Below are 22,408 nucleotides of genomic sequence, written 5' to 3' on the forward strand. Positions count from 1 at the left end.
AATATGTGACCTCACTAACAGCTTTTACAACTGTAACATAACGTCTCAACTCCTATACTCAATGCTTCGACCAATGAAGGCCAGCATGCTAAATGCCGTCTTCACCGTCCTGTCCAACTGTTAGCATTAAGGCACTTTAGCTAAATGCTCATAGTATTTGTAACAAAGTCGATGAATTGACAGCACAAATCATCTTGAATGATTATGATGTGGTAGGCATCACAGAGACATGGTTGCAGGGAGTTCAGGACTGGCAGTTAAACATCCAAGGATTCACAACTTATCGAAAAGGCAGGGAGGTGGGCAGAGGGGGCGGGGTTGCCTTGTTAGTTAAGAATGAAATTAAATCTACGGCACTGAATGACATAGGGTCAGAGGATGTGGAGTCTGTGTGGGTGGAGTTGAAGAACACAAAGGCTGAAAAACTGGAATGGGAGTTAGGTACAGACCTCCTAACAGTGATCAGGACCAGGGGCGCAAGATGCACCGGGAAATAGATGGGGCATGTCAGAAAGGCAAGGTCACAGTGATCATGGGGGACTTCAATATGCAGGTGGACTGGGTGAATAATGTTGCCGGTGGATCCAGAGAAAGGGAATTCCTGGAATGTTTGCAGGATGGATTTTTGGAACAGCTTGTGATGGAGCCCACGAGGGAGCAGGCTATTCTGGACTTAGTGCTATGTAATGAGCCAGACTTTGTAAAAGATCTTAAAGTAAGTGAACACTTAGGAGGCAGCGATCATAATATGGTAGAGTTCAGACTGCAGTTTGAAAGAGAGAAGGCAAAATCGGATGTAATGGTGTTACAGTTAAATAAAGGTAATTACAGGGGCATGAGAGAGGAATTGATGAAAATCGACTGGCAGCAGAGCCTAGCAGGGAAGACAGTAGACCAACGATGGCAGGGGTTTATATGTGTTAGTGAGGACACAGTACAGAGGTTCACCCCAAAGAAAAGAAAGATTATCCAGGGTGGGATTAGACAGCCATGGCTGACAAAGGAAGTCAGGAAATATATCAAAGAAAAAGAGACAGCCTATAAAGTGGCCAAGAGCACTGGGAAATCAGACGATTGGGAAGGCTACAAAAACAAACAGAAGACAATAAAGAGAAAAATAAGGAAGGAGAGGATTGAATATGAAGGTAGGCTAGCCAGTAATATTAGAAATGATAGTAAAAGCTTCTTTCAATACATAAGAAACAAACAAGAGGCAAAAATAGACATTGGGCCTCTCCAAATTGATGCTGGAAGGCTAGTGATGGGAGATAAGGAAATAGCTGAAGATCTTAATAAGTACTTTGCGTCAGTCTTCACAGTGGAAGACATGAGTAGTATTCCAACAATTAGGGAGAGCCAGGGGGCAGAGTTGAGTATGGTAGGCATTAGAAAAGAGAAAGTGCTAGAAAAACTAAAGAGTCTAAAAATTGATAAATCTCCTGGCCCCGACGGGCTACACCCGAGAGTTCTGAGGGAGGTGGCTGAGGAAATAGCCGAGGCTTTGGTCATGATCTTTCAAAAGTCACTGGAGTCTGGGAAAGTCCCAGATGATTGGAAAATTGCTGTTGTAACCCGCCTGTTTAAGAAAGGATCAAGGCAAAAGATGGAAAATTATAGGCCAATTAGCCTAACCTTGGTTGTTGGTAAAATTCTAGAATCCATTGTTGAGGATGAGATTTCTAAATTCCTGGAAGTGCAGGGTCAGATTAAAACAAGTCAGCATGGATTTAGTAAGGGGAGGTCATGCCTGACAAACCTGTTAGAATTCTTTGAAGAAGTAACAAGTAGGTTAGACCAAGGAAACCCAGTAGATGTTATCTATCTAGACTTCCAAAAGGCCTTTGGATACTGTTGGGGGGGATGACTTACCAGGGGCATGCAGTAGGGTGCGGGTTTCTGGCACAGAGTCTGTCCCTCTTGCACAGAAGGGAAGGGGGGATAGGAAGAGAGTGATAATCATTGGGGACTCAATAGTTAGAGGGACTGATAGAAGGTTTGCCGGGAACAAAAGAGACTCATGATTGGTGTGTTGCCTACCAGGTGCCATGGTCCGTGATGTCTCGGATCGTGTCTTTGGGGTCCTGAAGGGAGAGGGTGACCAGCCCCAAGTCGTGGTCCACGTAGGCACCAACGAGATAGGTAGAAAGAGGGATAGGGATGTCAGGCAGGATTTCAGGGAGCTAGGGTGGAAGCTGAGAGCTAGATCAAACAGAGTGGTCATCTCTGGTTTGTTACCCGTACCACGTGATAGCGAGGCAAAGAACAGGGAGAGATTTCAGCTGAAGACGTGGCTGCAGGGATGGTGCAGGTGGGAGGGCTTCAGGTACATGGACAATTGGGGCTCATTCTGGGGAAGGTGGGACCTGTACAAACAGGACGGTCTCCACTTGAATCAGAGGGGCACGAATATCCTGGGTGGGAAATTGGCTAGTGCCATTTGGGTGGATTTAAACGAGCTCAGAAGGGGGATGGGAAACTGAGGTGTAGTCCTAGTACACAGGAGGATGAGCGTAGGGAGGACATGGTCAGGACCTCACTGTCACAGGAGTGTGCTGGCAGACAGCAAGCTGGATGGAAGTGTGACGACTTTAATGCCAGGAGTATCCGGAATAATGTAGGTGAGGTTGCAGCTTGGATCGGTACCTGGGACTTCGATGTTGTGGCCATTTCGGAGGCATGGATAGAGCAGGGTCAGGAATGGATGCTACAGGTTCCAGGGTTCAGGTCTTTCATTAAGGTCTGGGAAGGTGGTAAAAGAGGGGGAGTTGTGGCTTTGTTGGTCAAGGACAGTATAACGGCGGCTGAAAGAACCTTTGAGGACCCATCTACTGCGGTGGTATGGGCTGAGGTTGCCAAGGAAGGTTTGTCGACTGAGTCAGTATGGGTGGAAGTTCGGAACAGCAAGGCAGCAGTCACTTCTCTGGGGGTTTTCTACAGACCCCCAAATAGCAGTTGGGAGATCGAAGAACTCATTGGCCGGCAGATTGTTGAAAAGTGCAAACGTATCAGGGTTGTTGTTATGGGTGACTTCAACTTTCCCAATATAGATCGAAACCTCCTTCGTGCAGATGGTTTGGATGGAGCCGTTTTTGTCAGGTGTGTTCAGGAGGGTTTCCTGACTCAGTATGTGGACAGGCCGACGAGGGGAGAGGCCATTTTGGATTTGGTGCTCGGCAATGAGCCAGGACAGGTGTCAGATCTCGTGGTGGGAGAACACTTTGGTGACAGTGACCGCAAGAGCCTCACACTTACCATAGCCATGGAAAGGGAAAGGAGCAGTTACCAGGGGAAGATATTTAACTGGGGAAAAGGAAACTATGATGCTATCAGACAGGAGTTGGGAAGTACAGATTGGGAGCAAATGTTCCACAGAAAGCGCACAGCAGACATGTGGAGGCTGTTTAAGGAGCACTTGTTGCGAGTGATGTATAAATTTGTTCCTCTGAGACAGGTAAGAAGGGGTAAGATTAAAGAGCCTTGGATGACGGATACAGAGGTGCTTCTTGTCAAAAAGAAAAAGGCAGCTTACGTAAGGTGGACGAAGCAAGGGTCTAGCACAGCTTTAGAGGATTACAGACTTGCTCGGAAGGAGCACAAAAGTGGACTGAGGACGGCCAGGAGGGGGCAGGAAAAAAGCTTGGCAGGAAGGATTAGGGAGAACCCGAAGGCATTTTACTCATACGTGAGGAATAAGAGAATGATCAGGGAGAAGGTAGGGCCGATCAGGGATAGCGTGGGGAACTTGTGCGTGGAGTCTGAGCAGATAGGGGAGCCCTAAATGAGTTTTTTGCTTCGGTTTTCACTAAGGGAAGGGACCTTGTTGTGAATGAGAACTTTGAGGAGCAGGAAAACAGGCTTGAACAGATCGAGATTGAGGAAGTTGATGTGCTGGAAATTTTGGCAAACATTAAGATTGATAAGTCCCCAGGGCCAGACCAGATTTATCCTAGGTTGCACCAGGAAGCGAGAAAGGAGGTTGCTAAGCCGCTGGCGAAGATCTTTGCTTCCTCACTCTCCACGGGAGTCGTACCGGAAGATTGGAGGGAGGCAAATGTTGTTCCTCCTTTCAAGAAAGGGAACAGGGAAATCCCTGGAAATTACAGGCCAGTCAGTCTTACGTCTGTGGTCAGCAAGGTTTTGGAAAGAATTCTGAGGGATAGGATTTGTGACTATTTGGAAAAGCATAGCGTGATTAAGGGGAGTCAGCATGGCTTTGTGAGGGGCAGGTCATGCCTCACAAATCTTATTGAGTTCTTTGAGGAAGTCACGAGACAGATTGACGAGGGTCGAGCAGTGGATGTGGTGTACATGGACTTCAACAAGGCATTTGATAAGGTTCCCCATGGCAGACTCATTCATAAAGTCAGGAGGTATGGGATACAGGGTGATTTGGCTGTCTGGATTCAGAATTGGTTGGCTGACAGGAGGCAGAGAGTGGTTGTAGATGGTAAGTATTCTGCCTGGAGGTCAGTGCTGAGCGGTGTCCCACAGGGCTCTGTTCTTGGGCCTCTGCTCTTTGTAGTTTTTATAAATGACTTGGATGAGGAGGTTGAGGGGTGGGTTAGTATGTTTGCTGATGACACAACGGTTGGAGGTGCCGTTGATAGTATCGAGGGCTATTGCAGGCTTCAGCGAGACATTGACTGTATGAAGAGCTGGCTGAGAAATGGCAGATGGAGTTCAACCTGGATAAATGCGAAGTGATGCATTTTGGAAGGTCGAACTTAAATGCTGAATAAGGGATTAAAGGCAGGATTCTCGGCAGTGTGGAGGAACAACGGGATCTTGGTGTTCAAGTGCATAGCGCCCTCAAAGTTGCCACCCAAGTGGATAAGGTTATGAAGAAAGCATATGGTGTTTTGGCTTTCATTAACAGGGGGATCGAGTTTAAGAGCCGCAACGTTTTGCTGCAGCTCTACAAAACCCTGGTGAGACCACACTTGGAATATTGTGTCCTGTTCTGGTCGCCCTATTATAGGAAAGATGTGGAAGCTTTGGAGAGGGTGCAAAGGAGGTTTCAGGAAGCTGCCTGGACTGGAGGGCTTGTCTTACGAGGAGAGGTTGACTGAGCTCGGACTTTTCTCTCTGGAGAGAAGGAGGAAGAGAGGTGACCTGATTGAGGTGTACAAGGTAATGAGAGGCATAGATAGAATCGATAGCCAGAGACTTTTCCCCAGGGCAGGATTGACTGCCACGAGGGGTCATAGTTTTAAGGTGTTAGGAGGAAGGTATAGAGGTGACGTCAGAGGGAGGTTCTTCACCCAGAGAGTTGTGCGCGCATGGGATACTTTGCCAGTGGAAGTCGTGGAAGCAGAGTCATTAGTGACATTTGAGCAACTGCTGGACATGCACATGGACAGCAGTGAATTGAGGGGAATGTAGGTTAGGTTATTTTATTTTTGGATTAGGAATATTCCACGGCACAATATCATGAGCAGAAGGGCCTGTACTGCGCTGTACCTTTCTATGTTCTATGTTCTATAACACTTTACCAACAACTGAGGTAAGGCTCACTGGCCTATAATTACCAGGGTTGTCTCTACTCCTCTTCTTAAACACAGGAACCACATTTGCTATCCTCCAGTCATCTGGCACTATTCCTGTAGACAATGACGAGTTAAAGATCAATGCCAAAGGCTCGGCAATCTCCTCCCTGGCTTCCCAGAGGATCCTAGGATAAATCCCATCCGGCCCAGGGGACTTATCTATTTTCACCCTCTGAAGGATTTCTAATACCTCTTCCTTGTGAACCTCAATCCCACCTAGTCTAGTAGCCTGTATCTCAGTATTCTCCTCAACAACATTGTCGTTTTCTAGAGTGAATACTGTTGAAAAATATTCATTTAGTGCTTCCCCTATCTCATCTGACTCCACACACAACTTACCACTACTATCCTTGATTGGCCCTAATCTTACTTTCGTCATTCTTTTATTCCTTAAATACCTATAGAAAGCCTTAGGGTTTACCCTGATCCTATCCGCCAACAACTTCTCATGTCTCCTCCTGGCCCTTCTGAGCTCTCTCTTTCGGTCTTTCCTGGCTACCTCGTAGCCCTCAAGTGCCCTAACTGAGCCTTCACATCTCATCCTAACATAAGCCTTCTTCTTCCTCTTGACCAGGGATTCCACCTCCTTCGTAAACCATGGCTCCTGCGCTCTACAGCTTCCTCCCTGCCTGACAGGTACATACTTATCTAGGACACACAGGAGCTTTTCCTTGAATAAGCTCCACATTTCTAATGTGCCCATCCCCTGCAGTTTCCTTCCCCATCCTATGCTCCCTAAATCTTGCTTAATCTCATCGGAATTGCCTTTCCCCACATACTGACGCTGGAGTGAGTCCAGCGGAGATTCACACGGATGATCCCTAGAATGGCAGGCCTAACATATGATGAATGGCTGAGGATCCTGGGATTGTATTCATTAGAGTTTAGAAGGTTTAGGGAAGATCTAATAGAAACTTACAAGATAACTTTCAAGGAGCAGCACGGTGGCTCAGTGGTTAGCAGTGCAGCCTCACAGCACCAGGGACCTGGGTTCGATTCCAGCCTCTGGCAACTGTCTGTGTGGAGTTTGCACATTCTCCCCGTGTCTGCGTGGGTTTCCTCCGGGTGGTCCGGTTTCCTCCCACAGTCCAAAGATGTGCAGGCTAGGTGGATTGGCCATACTAAATTGCTTGTAGTGTTCAGGGCTGTGTGGGTTATAAGTGGATGGGTTTGGGTGGGATATTCCAAAGGGCGGTGTGTTGGGCCGAAGGGCCTGTTTCCACACTGTAGGGAATCTGATCTAATCTAATGTATGGCTGAGAATGGGTGGACGCTGGGAAGTTGTTTCCGTTTGGCGGGGAGACTAGAACCCATGGGCACAGCCTTAAAATTAGAGGGGGTCAAATTATCCAAATTTCCTTGGATAAGCATATGGATAATGATGGGATAGTGTAGGGGGAGGGGCTTAGATTAGTTCACAGGTCGGCGCAACATCGAGGGCTGAAGGGCCTGTACTGTGCTGTATTGTTCTATGTTCTATTAAAACGGAAATGAGGAGACTTTTTTTTCAGCCAGAGAGTGGTGGGCCTGTGGAATTCATTGCCATGGAGCGCAGTAGAGGCCGGGACATTAAATGTCTTCAAGGCAGAGATCGACAAATTCTTGATCTCACAAGGAATCAAGGGCTACGGGGGGAGTTCAGGGAAGTGGAGTTGAAATGCCCATCAGCCATGATTTAAATGGCGGAGTGGACTCGATGGGCCAAATGGCCTTACTTCCACTCCTATGTCTGATGGTCTTATAGAGATTTATAAAATCGTGAGGGACATGAATAGGGTCAATAGACAAGGTCTTTTCCCCAGGGTGGGGAAGACACCCATCACCTCCAACACTCAGCATCTGCTGAGCACACACTCGACTCCGTGTCTCTTTCCCCCACCTAGACAGACCGTCTTGCTCTCAGTCATTCATGCCTTGGACGGTCACCTGCTCTCTATCTCATGGTTTATCCTGCTCCAGCGATGCAGTATATGTCTCAGGCTGTCTACATACTGGGCAATCTTAACAATCCAGTTCTGACCACAGTCTCTCATTCTCTCCATCAGGTTCTCAGCTTCCTTTATGTTGCTGCCAATCTCCTGATAGAATTCCAGGGCCAATTCCACTTCATGGTGCAGGGTCTAGGTGAACAGACAAAGAACAGGTTAATCCTGGGGACCATATCAAACTTTGGCAATGAACAACAGTGGATTTTAATGAATGCTCATTTTAAAAAAACACACTCAGAATGTCAGGGTCGCTGACTGGTCCAACATTTGTAACCCCCCCTCACTGCCCTTGAGTACCTTGCTGTGGTCAATCACATTGCTGTGGGGCTGGAGTCATGTGTGGTTCAGACTAGGTAAGGATTTTTTTTTAATACAAACTTCATAATCTGCAACAGTGGGATTCGAACCCTTGTCCCCTGGGGCTCTGGTTTCCCTGTTCTGTGACAGTACTGCTATGGGAGCACTTTCTCTTGTACCTACATCAGTGTTGAAGCCAGGGGTAAAAGTTATGGGTGAATTATTGTCCCCACGGTGTATCTGTATCCCTGTGTGGGTACTTGTGTTTGTATTTGTGTGCGCTGTGGTACAGTACAACTGCGTGTGTATCTGTGTCAGATCTGGGTGTGCATCTATGTCAGATCTGCGTGTGCATCTGTGATGAGCCTATGTATTTCGGAGTGGGATGTGGGCATCGCTGTTGGGCCCAGAATTTATTGCCTGTCCCTAGTTGTCCCTTGAGAAGGTGGGGGTGAGCTGCCTCCTTGAACCGCTGCAGTCTATGTGCTGTGAGTTGACCCGCAATACCCTGAGGGAGGAAATTCCAGGATTTTGACCCGGTGACACTAAAGGAACAGCGATATATATCACCAAGTCAGGATGGTGAGTGGTTTGGAGGGGAACTTGAAGGGGGTGGTGTTCCCATGTATCTGCTGCCCTTGTCCTTCTGGGTGGAAGTAGTCGTGGGTTTGGAAGGTGCTGCCTGAGGATCTTTGCTGAATTTCTGCAGGGCATCCTGTAGATAGTACACACTGCTGTGACTGAGCGTCGGTGGGGGAGGGAGTGGGATGTTTGTGGATGTGGTTGGGCTCTAGCTGTGGCCTAATCAAAATCCTGACCAGCTCCAGCATAACCTCCCTGTTCTTATAATCTGTGCAATGACTGATAAAGACAAGTGGCCTGCATGCCTGCTTAACTCTCCTACTAACCTGTGCTGGTGCTGCATTCAGGGATCTGTGAACAAACAGCTCAAGATTCATCATAGGGCGGTGATCAGATTGTCCCTTATTGGTGATGGTCATAGCCTGGCATTTGTGTGGCATGAATGTCACTTGTCACATGTCAGCCCAGGCCAGGATATTGTCCAGATCTAAGACAACAAAATGTGAGGCTGGATGAACACAGCAGGCCAAGCAGCATCTCAGGAGCACAAAAGCTGACGTTTCGGGCCTAGACCCTTCATCAGTGAGGGGGATGGGGTGAGGGTTCTGGAATAAATAGGGAGAGAGGGGGAGGCGGACTGAAGATGGAGAGAAAAGAAGATAGGTGGAGAGGAGAGAATAGGTGGGGAGGTAGGGAGGGGATAGGTCAGTCCAGGGAAGATGGACAGGTCAAGGAGGTGGGATGAGGTTAGTAGGTAGGAGATGGAGGTGCGGCTTGAGGTGGGAGGAAGGGATGGGTGAGAGGAAGAACAGGTTAGGGAGGCAGAGACAGGTTGGACTGGTTTTGGGATGCAGTGGGTGGAGGGGAAGAGCTGGGCTGGTTGTGTGGTGCAGTGGGGGGAGGGGACGAACTGGGCTGGTTTAGGGATGTGGTGGGGGAAGGGGAGATTTTGAAACTGGTGAAGTCCACATTGATACTGCATTTGAACACAGACAGCTTCAGTACCTGAGGAGTCACGAATGGTGCTGAACATTGTGTAATCATCAGCGAACATCCCCATTTCTGACCTTATGATGGAGGGAAGGTCATTGATGAAGCAGCTGAAGATGGTTGGGCCGAGGGCACCACCCTGAGGAACTCCTGCAGAGATGACTGACCCCAAACAACCACAACCATCTTCCTCTGTGTCAGGTCTGACCCCAACCACCGGAGAGTTTGAACGAAGAAGGACAGTACAACACAGGAACAGGGCCCTCGGCCCACCAAGCCAACGCTGATACAAACACCTTCCTAAACTAAAAATCTCTTAACTGTCCATATCCTTCTATTCCCAGTCTATTCATATATCTGTCAAGATGCTTCTAACATGTAGCTATTATATCTGCCTCCATCACCTCCTCTGGCAGTGCATTCGAGGCCCTTGTCACCCTCTGTGTAAAAGCCCAGCCTCTCACATATCTCCTTTAAACTCCCCACTTTTACCTTAACTTTATATGCCCAATAATTGACAGTTCTATGCTGGGAAAAAGACTCTATCAGTTCTCTCCATGTCTCTCATAACTTTGTAGACTTCTGTCAGGTCACCCCCTATCCTTCAACATTCAAGTGACAACAGACCACGTTTGTCTAATATTTCCTCACAGCCAACACCCTCCAAACCAGGCGACTCATAGTGGAGCTGGATGAACACAGCAGGCCAGGCAACATCAGGGGAGCAGGAACACTGACGTTTTGGGCCAGTCCTGATGAAGGGTCTGGGCCTGAAACATCGACTTCCTGCCCCTCTAATGCTGCCTGACCTGTTGTGTTCCTCCAGCTCCACACTGTATCGCCTCTGACTCCAGTATCTGCAGTTCTCGCTAACCCTACCCTTCCAACCAGGCAACATCCTGGTAAACTATTTCTGCACCCTCTCCAAAGCCTCCATTTCCTCTGGTTGTGTGGGGACCAGAACTGTACACAATATTCGAAATGTGGCCTAACCAATGTTCCAAACAGCTGCAATTTTTATACTCTGTGCCCCAGACAATGAAGGCAAGCCTGCCATATCCGTTCTTTACCACCTTCAGGAAACAGTGGGCCTGTACTCCTAGATCCCTCCTATGTTGGTGCTACTCAGCATTTTACTATTTACTGTATACTTCCCTCCTGTATTACACCTTCCAATATGCATTACCTCACTTTTGTCTGGATTAAACTCCATCCGCTATTTCTCTGCTCAAATCTCCAGCCTGTCTATATCCCACTGTAACCTTTGCAATCCTCACTATCTCTCGTGCATGGGAAATCGTGTCTCACGAACTTGATTGAGTTTTTTGAAAAGGTGACAAAGAAGATTGATGAAAGCAGAGAGTTGGACACTGTCTGTATGGACTTCAGCACTGTGCTTGACAAGGTTCCACATGGTAGGCTGGTTAGCAAGGTTAAATTACATGGGATCCAGGAGATCTAGCCAATTGGATATAAGATTGTGTCTTCAAGTTAGAGGGTGATAGTGAAGGGATGTTTTTCAGACTGGAGGCCCGTGACCAGCGGTGTACTATAAGGATCAGTGCTGGGTCCACTGTGTTTCATCATTTATATAAATGATTTCGAGGGATGGCTAGTAACTGTGCAGATGACACCAAAATTGGTGGTATAGTGGACAGTGAAGAAAATTCTCTCACAGTACAAAGCGACCTTGATCAATGGTCCATGGGCCAAGGAATGGCGGATAGAGTTTATTTTAGATAAATGTGAGGTGATATATTTTGGTAGGAAATCATATCATCGTGCCATAGAATCCCTACAGTGTGGAAGCAGGCCACACAGCCCAACAAATCCACACTGACCCTCAAAAGAGCATCCAACCCAGGCCCACCCCGACCCCATCCGTGCACTTCCCATCCTAAACAATATGGCCAATTCGACAGAACTAATCCACTCAACCTGCACATCTTTGGACCGGGAGGAACAACCCAGAGGAAACTATCACAGACACAGGGAGAATGCACAAACTCACACGTCATCTTTAACCTTTCGCCGTTTTACCTTAAACATGCTTGCCTGGACTCAAACCCGGGTCCTTGGTGCTGTGAGGCGGCAGTGCTAATTACTGAGCCACCGTGCTGTCGTTGGCTGGATTACCAAACAACAGGATCGAGGAGTGCGGCTGCATAGATCCTTAAAAGTGGAGTCTCAGGTAGACAGGGCAGTGAAGAAGGCATTTGGTACACTTGCCTGTATATGTCAGTGCACTGAGTACAGGAGTATGGAGGTCATGTTACAGCTGTACGGGATGTTAGGTAAATAATGTTGCCAGTGGATCCAGAGAAAGGGAATTCATGGAATGTTTGCAGGATGGCTTTTTGGAACAGCTTGTGATGGAGCCCACAAGGGAGCAGGCTATTCTGGACTTAATGCTATGTAATGAGCCAGACTTTGTAAAAGATCTTAAAGTAAGTGAACACTTAGGAGGCAGCGATCATAATATGGTAGAGTTTAGACTGCAGTTTGAAAGAGAGAAGGCAAAATCGGATGTAATGGTGTTACAGTTAAATAAAGGTAATTACAGGGGCATGAGAGAGGAATTGGCAAAAATCAACTGGAAGCAGAGCCTAGCAGGGAAGACAGTAGACCAACGATGGCAGGGGTTTATATGTGTTAGTGAGGACACAGTACAGAGGTTCATCCCAAAGAAAAGAAAGATTATCCAGGGTGGGATTAGACAGCCATGGCTGACAAAGGAAGTCAGGAAATGTATCAAAGAAAAAGAGACAGCCTATAAAGTGGCCAAGAGCACTGGGAAATCAGACGATTGGGAAGGCTACAAAAACAAACAGAAGACAATAAAGAGAAAAATAAGGAAGGAGAGGATTGAATATGAAGGTAGGCTAGCCAGTAATATTAGAAATGATAGTAAAAGCTTCTTTCAATACATAAGAAACAAACAAGAGGCAAAAATAGACATTGGGCCTCTCCAAATTGATGCTGGAAGGCTAGTGATGGGAGATAAGGAAATAGCTGAAGAACTTAATAAGTACTTTGCGTCAGTCTTCACAGTGGAAGACATGAGTAGTCTTCCAACAATTAGGGAGAGCCGGGGGCAGAGATGAGTATGGTAGGCATTACAAAAGAGAAAGTGCTAGAAAAGCTAAAGGGTCTAAAAATTGATAAATCTCCTGGCCCCGACGGGCTACACCCGAGAGTTCTGAGGGAGGTGGCTGAGGGAATAGTGGAGGCTTTGGTCATGATCTTTCAAAAGCCACTGGAGTCTGGGAAAGTCACTGGAGTCTGGGAAAGTCCCAGACGATTGGAAAATTGCTGTTGTTACCCCCCTGTTTAGGAAAGGATCAAGGAAAAAGATGGAAAATTATAGGCCAATTAGCCGAACCTCGGTAGTTGGTAAAATTCTAGAATCCAATGTTAAGGATGAGATTTCTAAATTCTTGGAAGTGCAGGGTCAAATTAGAACAAGTCAGCATGGATTTAGTAAGGGGAGGTCATGCGTGACAACCCTGTTAGAATTCTTTGAAGAGTGAACAAGTATATTAGACCAGGGAAATCCAGTGGATGTTATCTATCTAGACTTCCAAAAGGTCTTTGATAAGGTGCCTCACGGGAGGCTGCTGAGCAAGGTGAGGGCCCATGGTGTTCGAGGTGAGCTACTGGCTTGGATTGAGGATTGGCTGTCTGACAGAAGGCACAGAGTTGGGATAAAAGGCTCTTTCTCGGAATGGCAACCAGTGACAAGTGGTGTCCCGCAGGGTTCAGTGTTGGGGCCGCAGCCGTTCACCTTATATATTAATGATCTGGTTTAAGGGACTGAGGGCATTCTGGCAAAGATTGCCGATGATACGAAGATATGTGGACAGGCAGGTAGTACGGAGGAGGTGGGGAGGCTGCAGAAAGATTTAGACAGTTTAGGAGAGTGTTCCAGGAAATGGCTGATGATATTCAATGTGAGCAAATGTAAGGTTTTGCACTTTGGAAAAAAGAATACGGGCATGGACTAATTTCTAAGCGGTGAGAAAATTCGCAAATCAGAAGTGCAAAGGGATCTAGGAGTGTTGGTCCAGGATTCTCTCAAAGTTAACTTGCAAGGAGAATCTGTGATTAAGAAAGCGAATGTACACAGAACATAGAACGTTACAGCACAGTACAGGCCCTTCGGCCCCCGATGTTGTGCCGAACTGTCATACCGATCTCAAGCCCATCTAACCGACACTATTCCATGTACGTCCATATGCTTATCCAATGATGACTTAAATGTACCTAAAGTTGGCGAATCTACTACCGTTGCAGGCAAGGTGTTCCATTCCCTTACTACTCTCTGAGTAAAGAAACTACCTCTGACATCTGTCTTATATCTTTCACCCCTCAATTTAAAGCTATGCCCCCTCGTGCTCACTGTCACCATCCTAGGAAAAAGGCTCTCCCTATCCACCCTATCTAACCCTCTGATTATTTTATATGTTTCAATTAAGTCACTTCTCAACCACCTTCTCTCTAATGAAAACAGCCTCAAGTCCCTCAGCCTTTCCTCGTAAGACCTTCCCTCCATACCAGGCAACATCCTAGTAAATCTCCTCTGCACCCTTTCCAAAGCTTCCACATCCTTCTTATAATGCGGTGACCAGAACTGTACACAATACTCCAAGGGCGGCCACACCGGAGTTTTGTACAGCTTCACCATAACCTCTTGGTTCCGGAACTCGATCCCTCTATTAATAAAAGCTAAAACATTGTATGCCTTCTTAACAGCCCTGTCAACCTGGGTGGCAACTTTCAAGGATCTGTGTACATGGACACTGAGATCTCTCTGCTCATCTACACTACCAAGAATCTTACCATTAGCCCAGTACTTTGCCTTCCGGTTACTCCTACCAAAGTGCATCACCTCACACTTGTCCGCATTAAACTCCATTTGCCACGTCTCAGCCCAGCTCTGCAGCTTATCTATGTCTCTCTGCAACCTACAGCATCCTTCGTCACTATCCAAAACTCCACCATCCTTAGTGTCGTCTGAAAATTTACTAACCCATCCTTCTACGCCCTCATCCAGGTCATTTATAAAAATGACAAACAGCAGTGGACCCAACACCGACCCTTGCGGTATACCACTAGTAACTGGTCTCCAGGATGAACATTTCCCATCAACTACCACCCTCTGTCTTCTTTCAGCAAGCCAATTTCCGATCCAAACTGCTATATCTCCCACAATCCCATTCCTCTGCATTGTATACAATAGCCTATTGTGGGGAACCTTATCGAGCGCCTTGCTGAAATCCATATACACCACGTCAACCGGTTTACTCTCATCGACCTGTCTGGTCACCTTCTCAAAGAACTCAATAAGGTTTGTTTGGCACGACCTTCCCCTCACAAAACCGTGCTGACTATCCCTAATCAATTTATTCTTTTCTAGATGGTTATAAATCCTATCCCTTATAACCTTTTCCAACACTTTACCAACAACTGAGGTAAGGCTCACTGGTCTACAATTACCAGGGTTGTCTCTACTCCCCTTCTTGAACAGGGGAACCACATTTGCTATCCTCCAGTCATCTGGCACTATTCCTGTAGACAATGACGAGTTAAAGATCAATGCCAAAGGCTCAGCAATCTCCTCCCTGGCTTCCCAGAGGACCCTAGGATAAATCCCATCCGGTCCAGGGTTCTTATCTATCTTCACCCTCTGAAGGATTTCTAATACCTCTTCCTTGTGAACCTCAATCCCACCTAGTCTAGTAGCCTGTATCTCAGTATTCTCCTCGACAACATTGTCGTTTTCTAGAGTGAATACTGTTGAAAAATATTCATTTAGCGCTACCCCTATCTCATCTGACTCCACTCACAACTTACCACTACTATCCTTGATTGGGCCTAATCTTACTTTCGTCATTCTTTTATTCCTTAAATACCTATAGAAAGCCTTAGGGTTTACCCTGATCCTATCCGCCAACAACTTCTCATGTCTCCTCCTGGCTCTTCTGAGCTCTCTCTTTAGGTCTTTCCTGGCTACCTCGTAGCCCTCAAGTGCCCTAACTGAGCCTTCACATCTCATCCTAACAGAAGCCTTCTTCTTCCTCTTGACCAGGGATTCCACCTCCTTCGTAAACCATGGCTCCCGCGCTTCTACAGCTTCCTCCCTGCCTGACAGGTACATACTTATCTAGGACACACAGGAACTTTTCCTTGAATAAGCTCCACATTTCTAATGTGCCCATCCCCAGCAGTTTCCTTCCCCATCCTATGCTCCCTAAATCGTGCCTAATCTCATCGTAATTGCCTTTCCCTCAGCTATAACTTTTCCCAGTGGTACACACCTATCCCTTTCCATCACTAAAGTAAACATAACAGAATTGTGATCGCTATCACCAAAGTGATCACCTACTTCCAAATCTAACACCTGGCCAGGCTCATTACCCAGTACCAAATCTAATGTGGCTTCGCCCCTTGTTGGCCAGTCTACATACTGTGTCAGGAAGCCCTCCTGCACACACTGGACAAAAACTGACCCATCTATTGTACTCGAACTGTATTGTTCCCAGTCAATATTTGGAAAGTTGAAGTCCCCCATGACAACTACCCTGTCTCTCCCACTCCTATCGAGAATCATCTTTGCCATCCTTTCCTCTACATCTCTGGAACTATTCGGAGGCCTGTAGAAAACTCCCAACAGGGTGACCTCTCCTTTCCTGTTTCTAACCTCAGCCCATACTACCTCAGTTGACAAGTCCCCAAACATCCTTCTGCAACTGTAGTACATAGAACATAGAACATTACAGCACAGTACAGGCCCTTCGGCCCTCAATGTTGTGCCAACCTGTCATACCAATCTCAAGCCCATCTAACCTACACTATTCCATGTACGTCCATATGCTTATACAATGACAACTTAAATGTACCTAAAGTTGGTGAATCTACTCCCATTGGTTGAGATCAGTATGACAGGTCGGCTCAACATCGAGGGCCGAAGGGCCTGTACTGTGCTGTAATGTTCTGTGTTCTATGTTAGTGTTGTCTGCAAATTTACTAACCCATCCTTCTATGCCCTTATCCAGGTCATTTATAAAAATGACAAATAGCAGTGGACCCAACACCAACCCTTGCCATACACCACTAGTAACTGGTCTCCAGGATGAGCATTTCCCATCAACTACCACCCTCTGTCTTCTTTCAGCAAGCCAATTTCTGATCCAAACTGCTATATCTCCCACAATTCCATTCCTCCGCATTTTATACAATAGCCTATTGTGGGGAAGCTTATCGAACACCTTGCTGAAATCCATATACACCACATCAACCGGTTTACTCTCATCTATCTGGGTAGGTAGATGTAATACTGTCCTTGACCAACAATGCCACACCTCCGCCCCTTTTACCATCTTCTCTGTTCTTACTGAAACATGTAAATCCCGGAACCTGCGACAACCATTCCTGTCCCTGCTCTATCCATGTCTCCGAAATGGCCACAATATCGAAGTCCCAGGTACTAACCCATGCTGCAAGTTCACCCACCTTATTCCAGACGCTCCTGGCATTGAAGTAGACACAATTCAAACCAACTTCTTGCTTGCCGGTGCCATCTTGCTTCCCTGAAACTTTATTTCGGACCTCCCTACTCTCAACATTTTCTATGCTTGAACTACAATTTTGGTTCCCATCCCCCTGCTGAATTAGTTTAAACCCACCCGAATAGCCTTAGCGAATTTCCCCCCAGGATATTGGTACCCATCTGGTTCAGGTGAAGACCATCCTGCTTGTAGAGATCCCACCTACCCCAGAAAGAGCCCCAATTATCCAAGAATCCAAAATCTTCCCTCCTGCACCATCCCTGTAGCCACGTGTTCAACTCCTCTCTCTCTGTATTCCTTGCCTCACTAGCACGTGGCACGGGCAACAAACCAGAGACAACAACTCTGTTCGTCCTAGCTCTCAGCTTCCATCCTAGCTCCCTGAATTTCTGCCTTAAATCCCCATCTCTCTTCCTACCTGTGTCATTGGTGCCAATGTGGACCGCGACTTGGGGCTGCTCCCCCTCCCCCTTAAGGATCCCACAAACATAATCAGAGACATCACGCACCCTGGCACCTGCGAGGCAACACACCAACTGTGAGTCTCTCTTGTCCGCACAGAACCTCCGATCTGTTCCCCGAACTATGGAGTCCCCACTGACTAATGCTCTGCTCCTCTTCCCCCTTCCCTTCTGAGCAGCAGGGACAGACTCTGTGCCAGAGACCTGTGCTCCACTGCTTTCCCCTGGTAAGTTCCCCCCCCCCCCACCAACAGTATCCAAAACGGTATACTTATTGTTGAGGGGAATGGCCACAGGGGATCCCTGCACCGCCTGCCGGTTCCCTTTCCGTCCCCTGACCGTAACCCATCTGCCTTTTTCCTGTACCTGAGGAGTGACTACCTCCCTGGAACTCCTCCCAATAACCCCCTCTGCCTCCCGAATGATCCGAAGTTCATCCAGCTCCAGCTCCAGTTCCCTAACGCGGTTTTCCAGGAGCTGGAGTTGGGTGCACTTCCCGCAGATGTAGTCAGCAGGGACACTAGTGGTGACCCTTACCTCCCACATTCTGCAGGACGAACATTGAACTGCCCTGACCTCCGTTCCCATTATTCTAAATTCTCAAGACTTAAAACATAAAGAATAAAAATAAACCTGTTACTTACCAATCAGGCACACAGAACCTTTTTTTTTGGTTAGAGGAGGAGGATGGGTGGGAGACACTACCCGGGTACTATTTCGGGTAACGCAACCAACACAAATATATTACCTCACTCACTCACCAGTCCCGTGTCGGCTCCTGCTCAGCGTCCCTCCGCCTATTCTCGAGGTAAGCTTTTTAAAGATTCAAAACCAGTGACTCACTGGTGTGTGTGTGTTTGTGTGTGAGGAGAGTGTGCGTGCGTGAGCGACAGCGTGTGTGAGGGGTACGTGAGGGTGAGGCTGGGGTGAGGGTGCATGATGGGGGTGAGGGTGCAGGTGCATGTGGGGGTGAGGGTGAGGGTGCATGATGGGGGTGAGGGTGAGGGTGCGTGCTGGGGGTGAGGGTGAGGGTGCGTGCTGGGGGTGAGGGTGAGCATGTGTGCTGGGGGTGAGTGTGAGGGTGCGTGCTGGGGGTGAAGGTGCGGGTGCGTGCTGGGGGTGAGGGTGAGGTTGAGTGCTGGGGGTGAGGGTGAGCATGTGTGCTGGGGGTGAGAGTGAGGGTGAGGGTGCGTGCTGTGGGTCAGGGTGAGGGTGTGTGCTGGGGGTGAGGGTGAGGGTGTGTGCTGTGGGTGAGGGTGAGGGTGCGTGCTGTGGGTGAGGGTGAGGATGTGTGCTGGGGGTGAGTGTGAGGGTGCGTGCTGGGGGTGAAGGTGCGGGTGCGTGCTGGGGGTGAGGGTGAGGTTGAGTGCTGGGGGTGAGGGTGAGCGTATATGCTGGGGGTGAGGATGCGTGCTGTGGGTCAGGGTGAGGGTGTGTGCTGGGGGTGAGGGTCAGGGTGCGTGCGGGGGGTGAGGGTGAGGGTGCGTGCTGTGGGTGAGGGTGAGGATGTGTGCTGGGGGGGAGGGTGAGAGTGCATGCTGTGGGTGAGGGTGAGGGTGCCTTATGGGGGTGAGGGTGGGGGTGTGTGCTGGAAATGAGGGTGAGGGTGTGTGCTGGGGTCGAGGGTGAGGGTGCCTGTGGAGGTGAGGGTGCGGGTGCACGTGGGGGTGAGGATGCAGGTGTGTGCGGTGGGTGAGAGAGAGAGAGAGGGTCCTACCTGGAGCTGCCTCATGTCCTGTTCAATCTGTTGCAGGGTGTTTCTGACTGTCTGGTTGCCAGCCCGCAGCTGTTGCTCCCCGTTCCGTAGCACCGTGTCGACCTGTGTGCTGTTGGTCACAGAACTTTCTACAATGTTCAACCTGAAACACAGACAGAGGGAGTGAGTGAGGGGTAGCATGTGAAGGAGGGGGGAGAAAGAGTGTGATGGGGGGGAGAAACTTCGGGGGGGGGATTGGAGAGAGTGGAGGTGGAGGGAGAGAGTGGTGGGCGAAGTTAAAGAGTGGTGGGCAAAGGGAGAGAGTGATGGGTGAAGGGAGAGAGGGTGGGGGCGAAGGGAGAGAGGGTGGGTGGAAATGAGGTGGGAAGGGAGAGAGTGGAGGGGGATTGGGAGAGAGTCGGGGTAAGGGAGCCAGTGGAGGGGGAATGGGAGAGAGTGGGGAAGGAAGGGAGAGAGTAGTTGGGAGAAGGGAGAGAGTGGTGAGGGAAGGGAGAGAGTGGGCAGAAGGGAGAGGGTGGGGGTGAAGGGAGAGAGTTGGGGGGAAAGGAGAGAGTCGGGGGGAAAGGAGAGAGTGGTGGGGGAAGGGAGAGAGTGTGGAAGGAAGGGAGAGAGTAGTTGGGGGAAGGGAGAGAATGAGGAGGCAAGGGAGAGAGTGGGGCAGAAGGGAGAGATTGGGGGTGTAAAGCGAGAGAGTGGGGGGGGCGAAGGGAAAGAGTGAGGTGGAAGGGACAGAGTTGGGGGGAAGGGAGACTGAGTGTGTGGAGGGGAAATGAATGGGGTTTGGCAACAGAGTGTGGGGAGGGGAAAGAGTCGGGGGGGAAGAGTTGGGGGGGAGGCGAGAGAGAGGGGATAGGAGAAGATAGAGTGTGGGGGAGGGGAGAGAGTTGGGTGAGGGGAGAGAGTGGAGATAATGGAGAGTGTGTGGGGGTGGAGAATGTCAGGGGGTAGAACGTTGTGGGGGGGGCGAATGTCGGGGGGGGCGAATGTCAGGGTGGGAGAATGTCAGGGGTGGAGAATATCGGGGGGAGAGAATGTTGGGGTGGAGAATGTGGGGCGAAAATGTCGGGGTGGGGGAATCTCAGGGGTGCGGGGGCAGAGGGGGAGAGGAGAATGTCGGTGAGGGTGGAGGGGGAGAGGACTGGGTTGCAGGGGGAGAATGTTGGGGGGGTCAGAGGGTGAGGGGAGAATGTTGTGGGGGGAGAATGTAGGGGGTAGACTGTTGGGGGGAGAATGTTGGGGGGACGGGGGGCAGAGGAGAATGTCAGCAGGGGGAGAATGTGGGGCCAGAGGGGGAGAGGAGAATGTCGGGGGGGGAGAATGTGAGGGCGGAGGGGGAGAGGAGAATGTCGGGGGTGGAGAATGTGGGGGCGGAGGGGGAGAGGAGAATGTCGGGGGTGGAGAATGTGGGGGCGGAGGGGGAGAGGAGAATGTCGGGGGTGGAGAATGTGGGGGCGGAGGGGGAGAGGAGAATGTCGGGGGTGGGGGGGGGTGCAGAATAGGCCATTCAGCCCATCGCACCTGCCATTCAATGAGACCATGGCTGATCTGATCTTCTTCAACTCCATTTCCCTGCCTTTCAGAAGATCCCTTTCCAGGGCTGAGGAGGTTAATCCCAGACTTCACTCCTGGCCAAATGGGGGGGGCGGATCATGTCACAGGCTGAGTGTAATGTATAAACCTATACATTAATAGAACTGGACCCGAAACGTTTACTCTGATTTTTAATTCACTGATGCTGCCAGACCTGCTGAGCTTTTCCAGCAACTTCTGTTTTTGTTCCTTCATTAGCTCTCTCACTGAGATAGATTCCATCAGGTCCTAGGGACTTATGTATCTTAATGTCTTCATGACACCAAACACCTCCACCTTTTCAGTACTGCCATGCCTGACAGTGTCAGCATACCCCTCCCTATCTGTACCACCAATCACGCCCTTCTCCTTGGTGAATGCCAATACAAAGGGCTCACTGAGGACTTCACCCACTTCCTCCGGCTCCACACACAAATTTCCTCCTTTGTTCTTGAGTGAACCTACCCTTTCCCTAATTACTCTCGCTCTGCATAAACCAATAAAATGCGTTGGGATTAGAACATAGACCAGTACAGCACAGTACAGGCCATTCGGCCCACAATGTTGTGCTGAACTTTTACCCTAATCCTAAGGTGTATCTAACCTCCACCCCTACCTTATACTATCAGCCATATGCCTATCTAATAGCCGCTTAAATGCCCCTAATGAGGCCGACTCCACTACACTCTCCAGCAATGTATTCCACGCCCTGACCACTCTCTGAGTAAAGAACCTACCCCTGACGTCTCCCCGATATCTACCTCCTTTAACTTTAAAACTACACCCCCTCGTAATAGCTACCCCGACCCTAGGAAAAAGTCTGGCTGTCCACTCTATCTGTACCATCCTCCTTCCTCTGCCTGAATGAGAAGTTGGGAAAGGCTGGGATTATTCCCCTCGCAGCAGATTATTTAATGTAAGTAAGGCTGACAGGTACAGAAAAGGAGGTGGTGAGATTCCAGCTCCAGGACAGTGGGTAGTCATTGCAGAAAGACAGTGGGAAGGTTCATTGACCGAGTGATATAGAGGGCAGTGTGAGCAGGATTCAATCAGAATTCCCACAGCAGAAACAGGTGAACATGTGAAGCAGAGATTTACACAGCAGTACAGTTTTGAGAAGGACTAGCACAAGGCTGACAATCTCAAAGGCCCATATACATGCTGTAGGTTCCAGGATCAGCTCACTCACATATCTTCATGGAGTGCAGCTACAACACAGAGACGATTGAGACGAGAGAGAGAATCCTGCAGCGCATCTGGGAAAGTCATTGCTCTTCCACAGACAGTGAAACAGTCCAGTGTCTCGGCAGCATCCAACTGCAGCTCCTTCAGCTTAGACCTCTGCTCCGACAGCTCTGTAAGTGGCATCTGTCAGTGAGAACTAGTAATATTACCATAGACACATACACAAGCACCCTTCCCACTGTCCCCATCCAACACTCCCCTCCCCGCTGTCCCCGTCCGACACTCCTCTCCCCACTGTCCCTGTCCGACACTCCCCTTCCCACTGACCCTATCCAACACTCCCCTCCCCGCTGTCCCTGTCCGACACTCCCCTCCCCACTGTCCCTGTCCGACACTCCCCTTCCCACTGACCCTATCCAACACTCCCCTTCCCACTGTCCCCGTCCGACACTCCCCTCCCCACTGTCCCCGTCCGACACTCCCCTCCCCACTGTCCCCGTCCGAC

General features: G+C 49.0%; 1 protein-coding gene across 1 annotated transcript in view; it reads right to left on the reverse strand.

Moving 5' to 3' along the window:
* The window catches only part of LOC125466666 (desmoplakin-B-like), a 71,265-nt gene that overhangs the window by 17,895 nt on the left and 30,962 nt on the right, over positions 1-22,408 (reverse strand). The window contains exons 7-9 of the mRNA XM_059641178.1: positions 21,908-22,086; positions 19,150-19,291; positions 7,473-7,666 (exon numbers count right to left, since the gene is read on the reverse strand). Of these exons, the coding sequence (XP_059497161.1) occupies positions 7,473-7,666; positions 19,150-19,291; positions 21,908-22,086 (515 nt within the window). The remainder of the gene's footprint in view (positions 1-7,472; positions 7,667-19,149; positions 19,292-21,907; positions 22,087-22,408) is intronic.

This window comes from Stegostoma tigrinum, chromosome 2 (genome assembly GCF_030684315.1).
Source record: "Stegostoma tigrinum isolate sSteTig4 chromosome 2, sSteTig4.hap1, whole genome shotgun sequence".
Classification (NCBI taxonomy): Eukaryota; Metazoa; Chordata; class Chondrichthyes; order Orectolobiformes; family Stegostomatidae; genus Stegostoma; species Stegostoma tigrinum.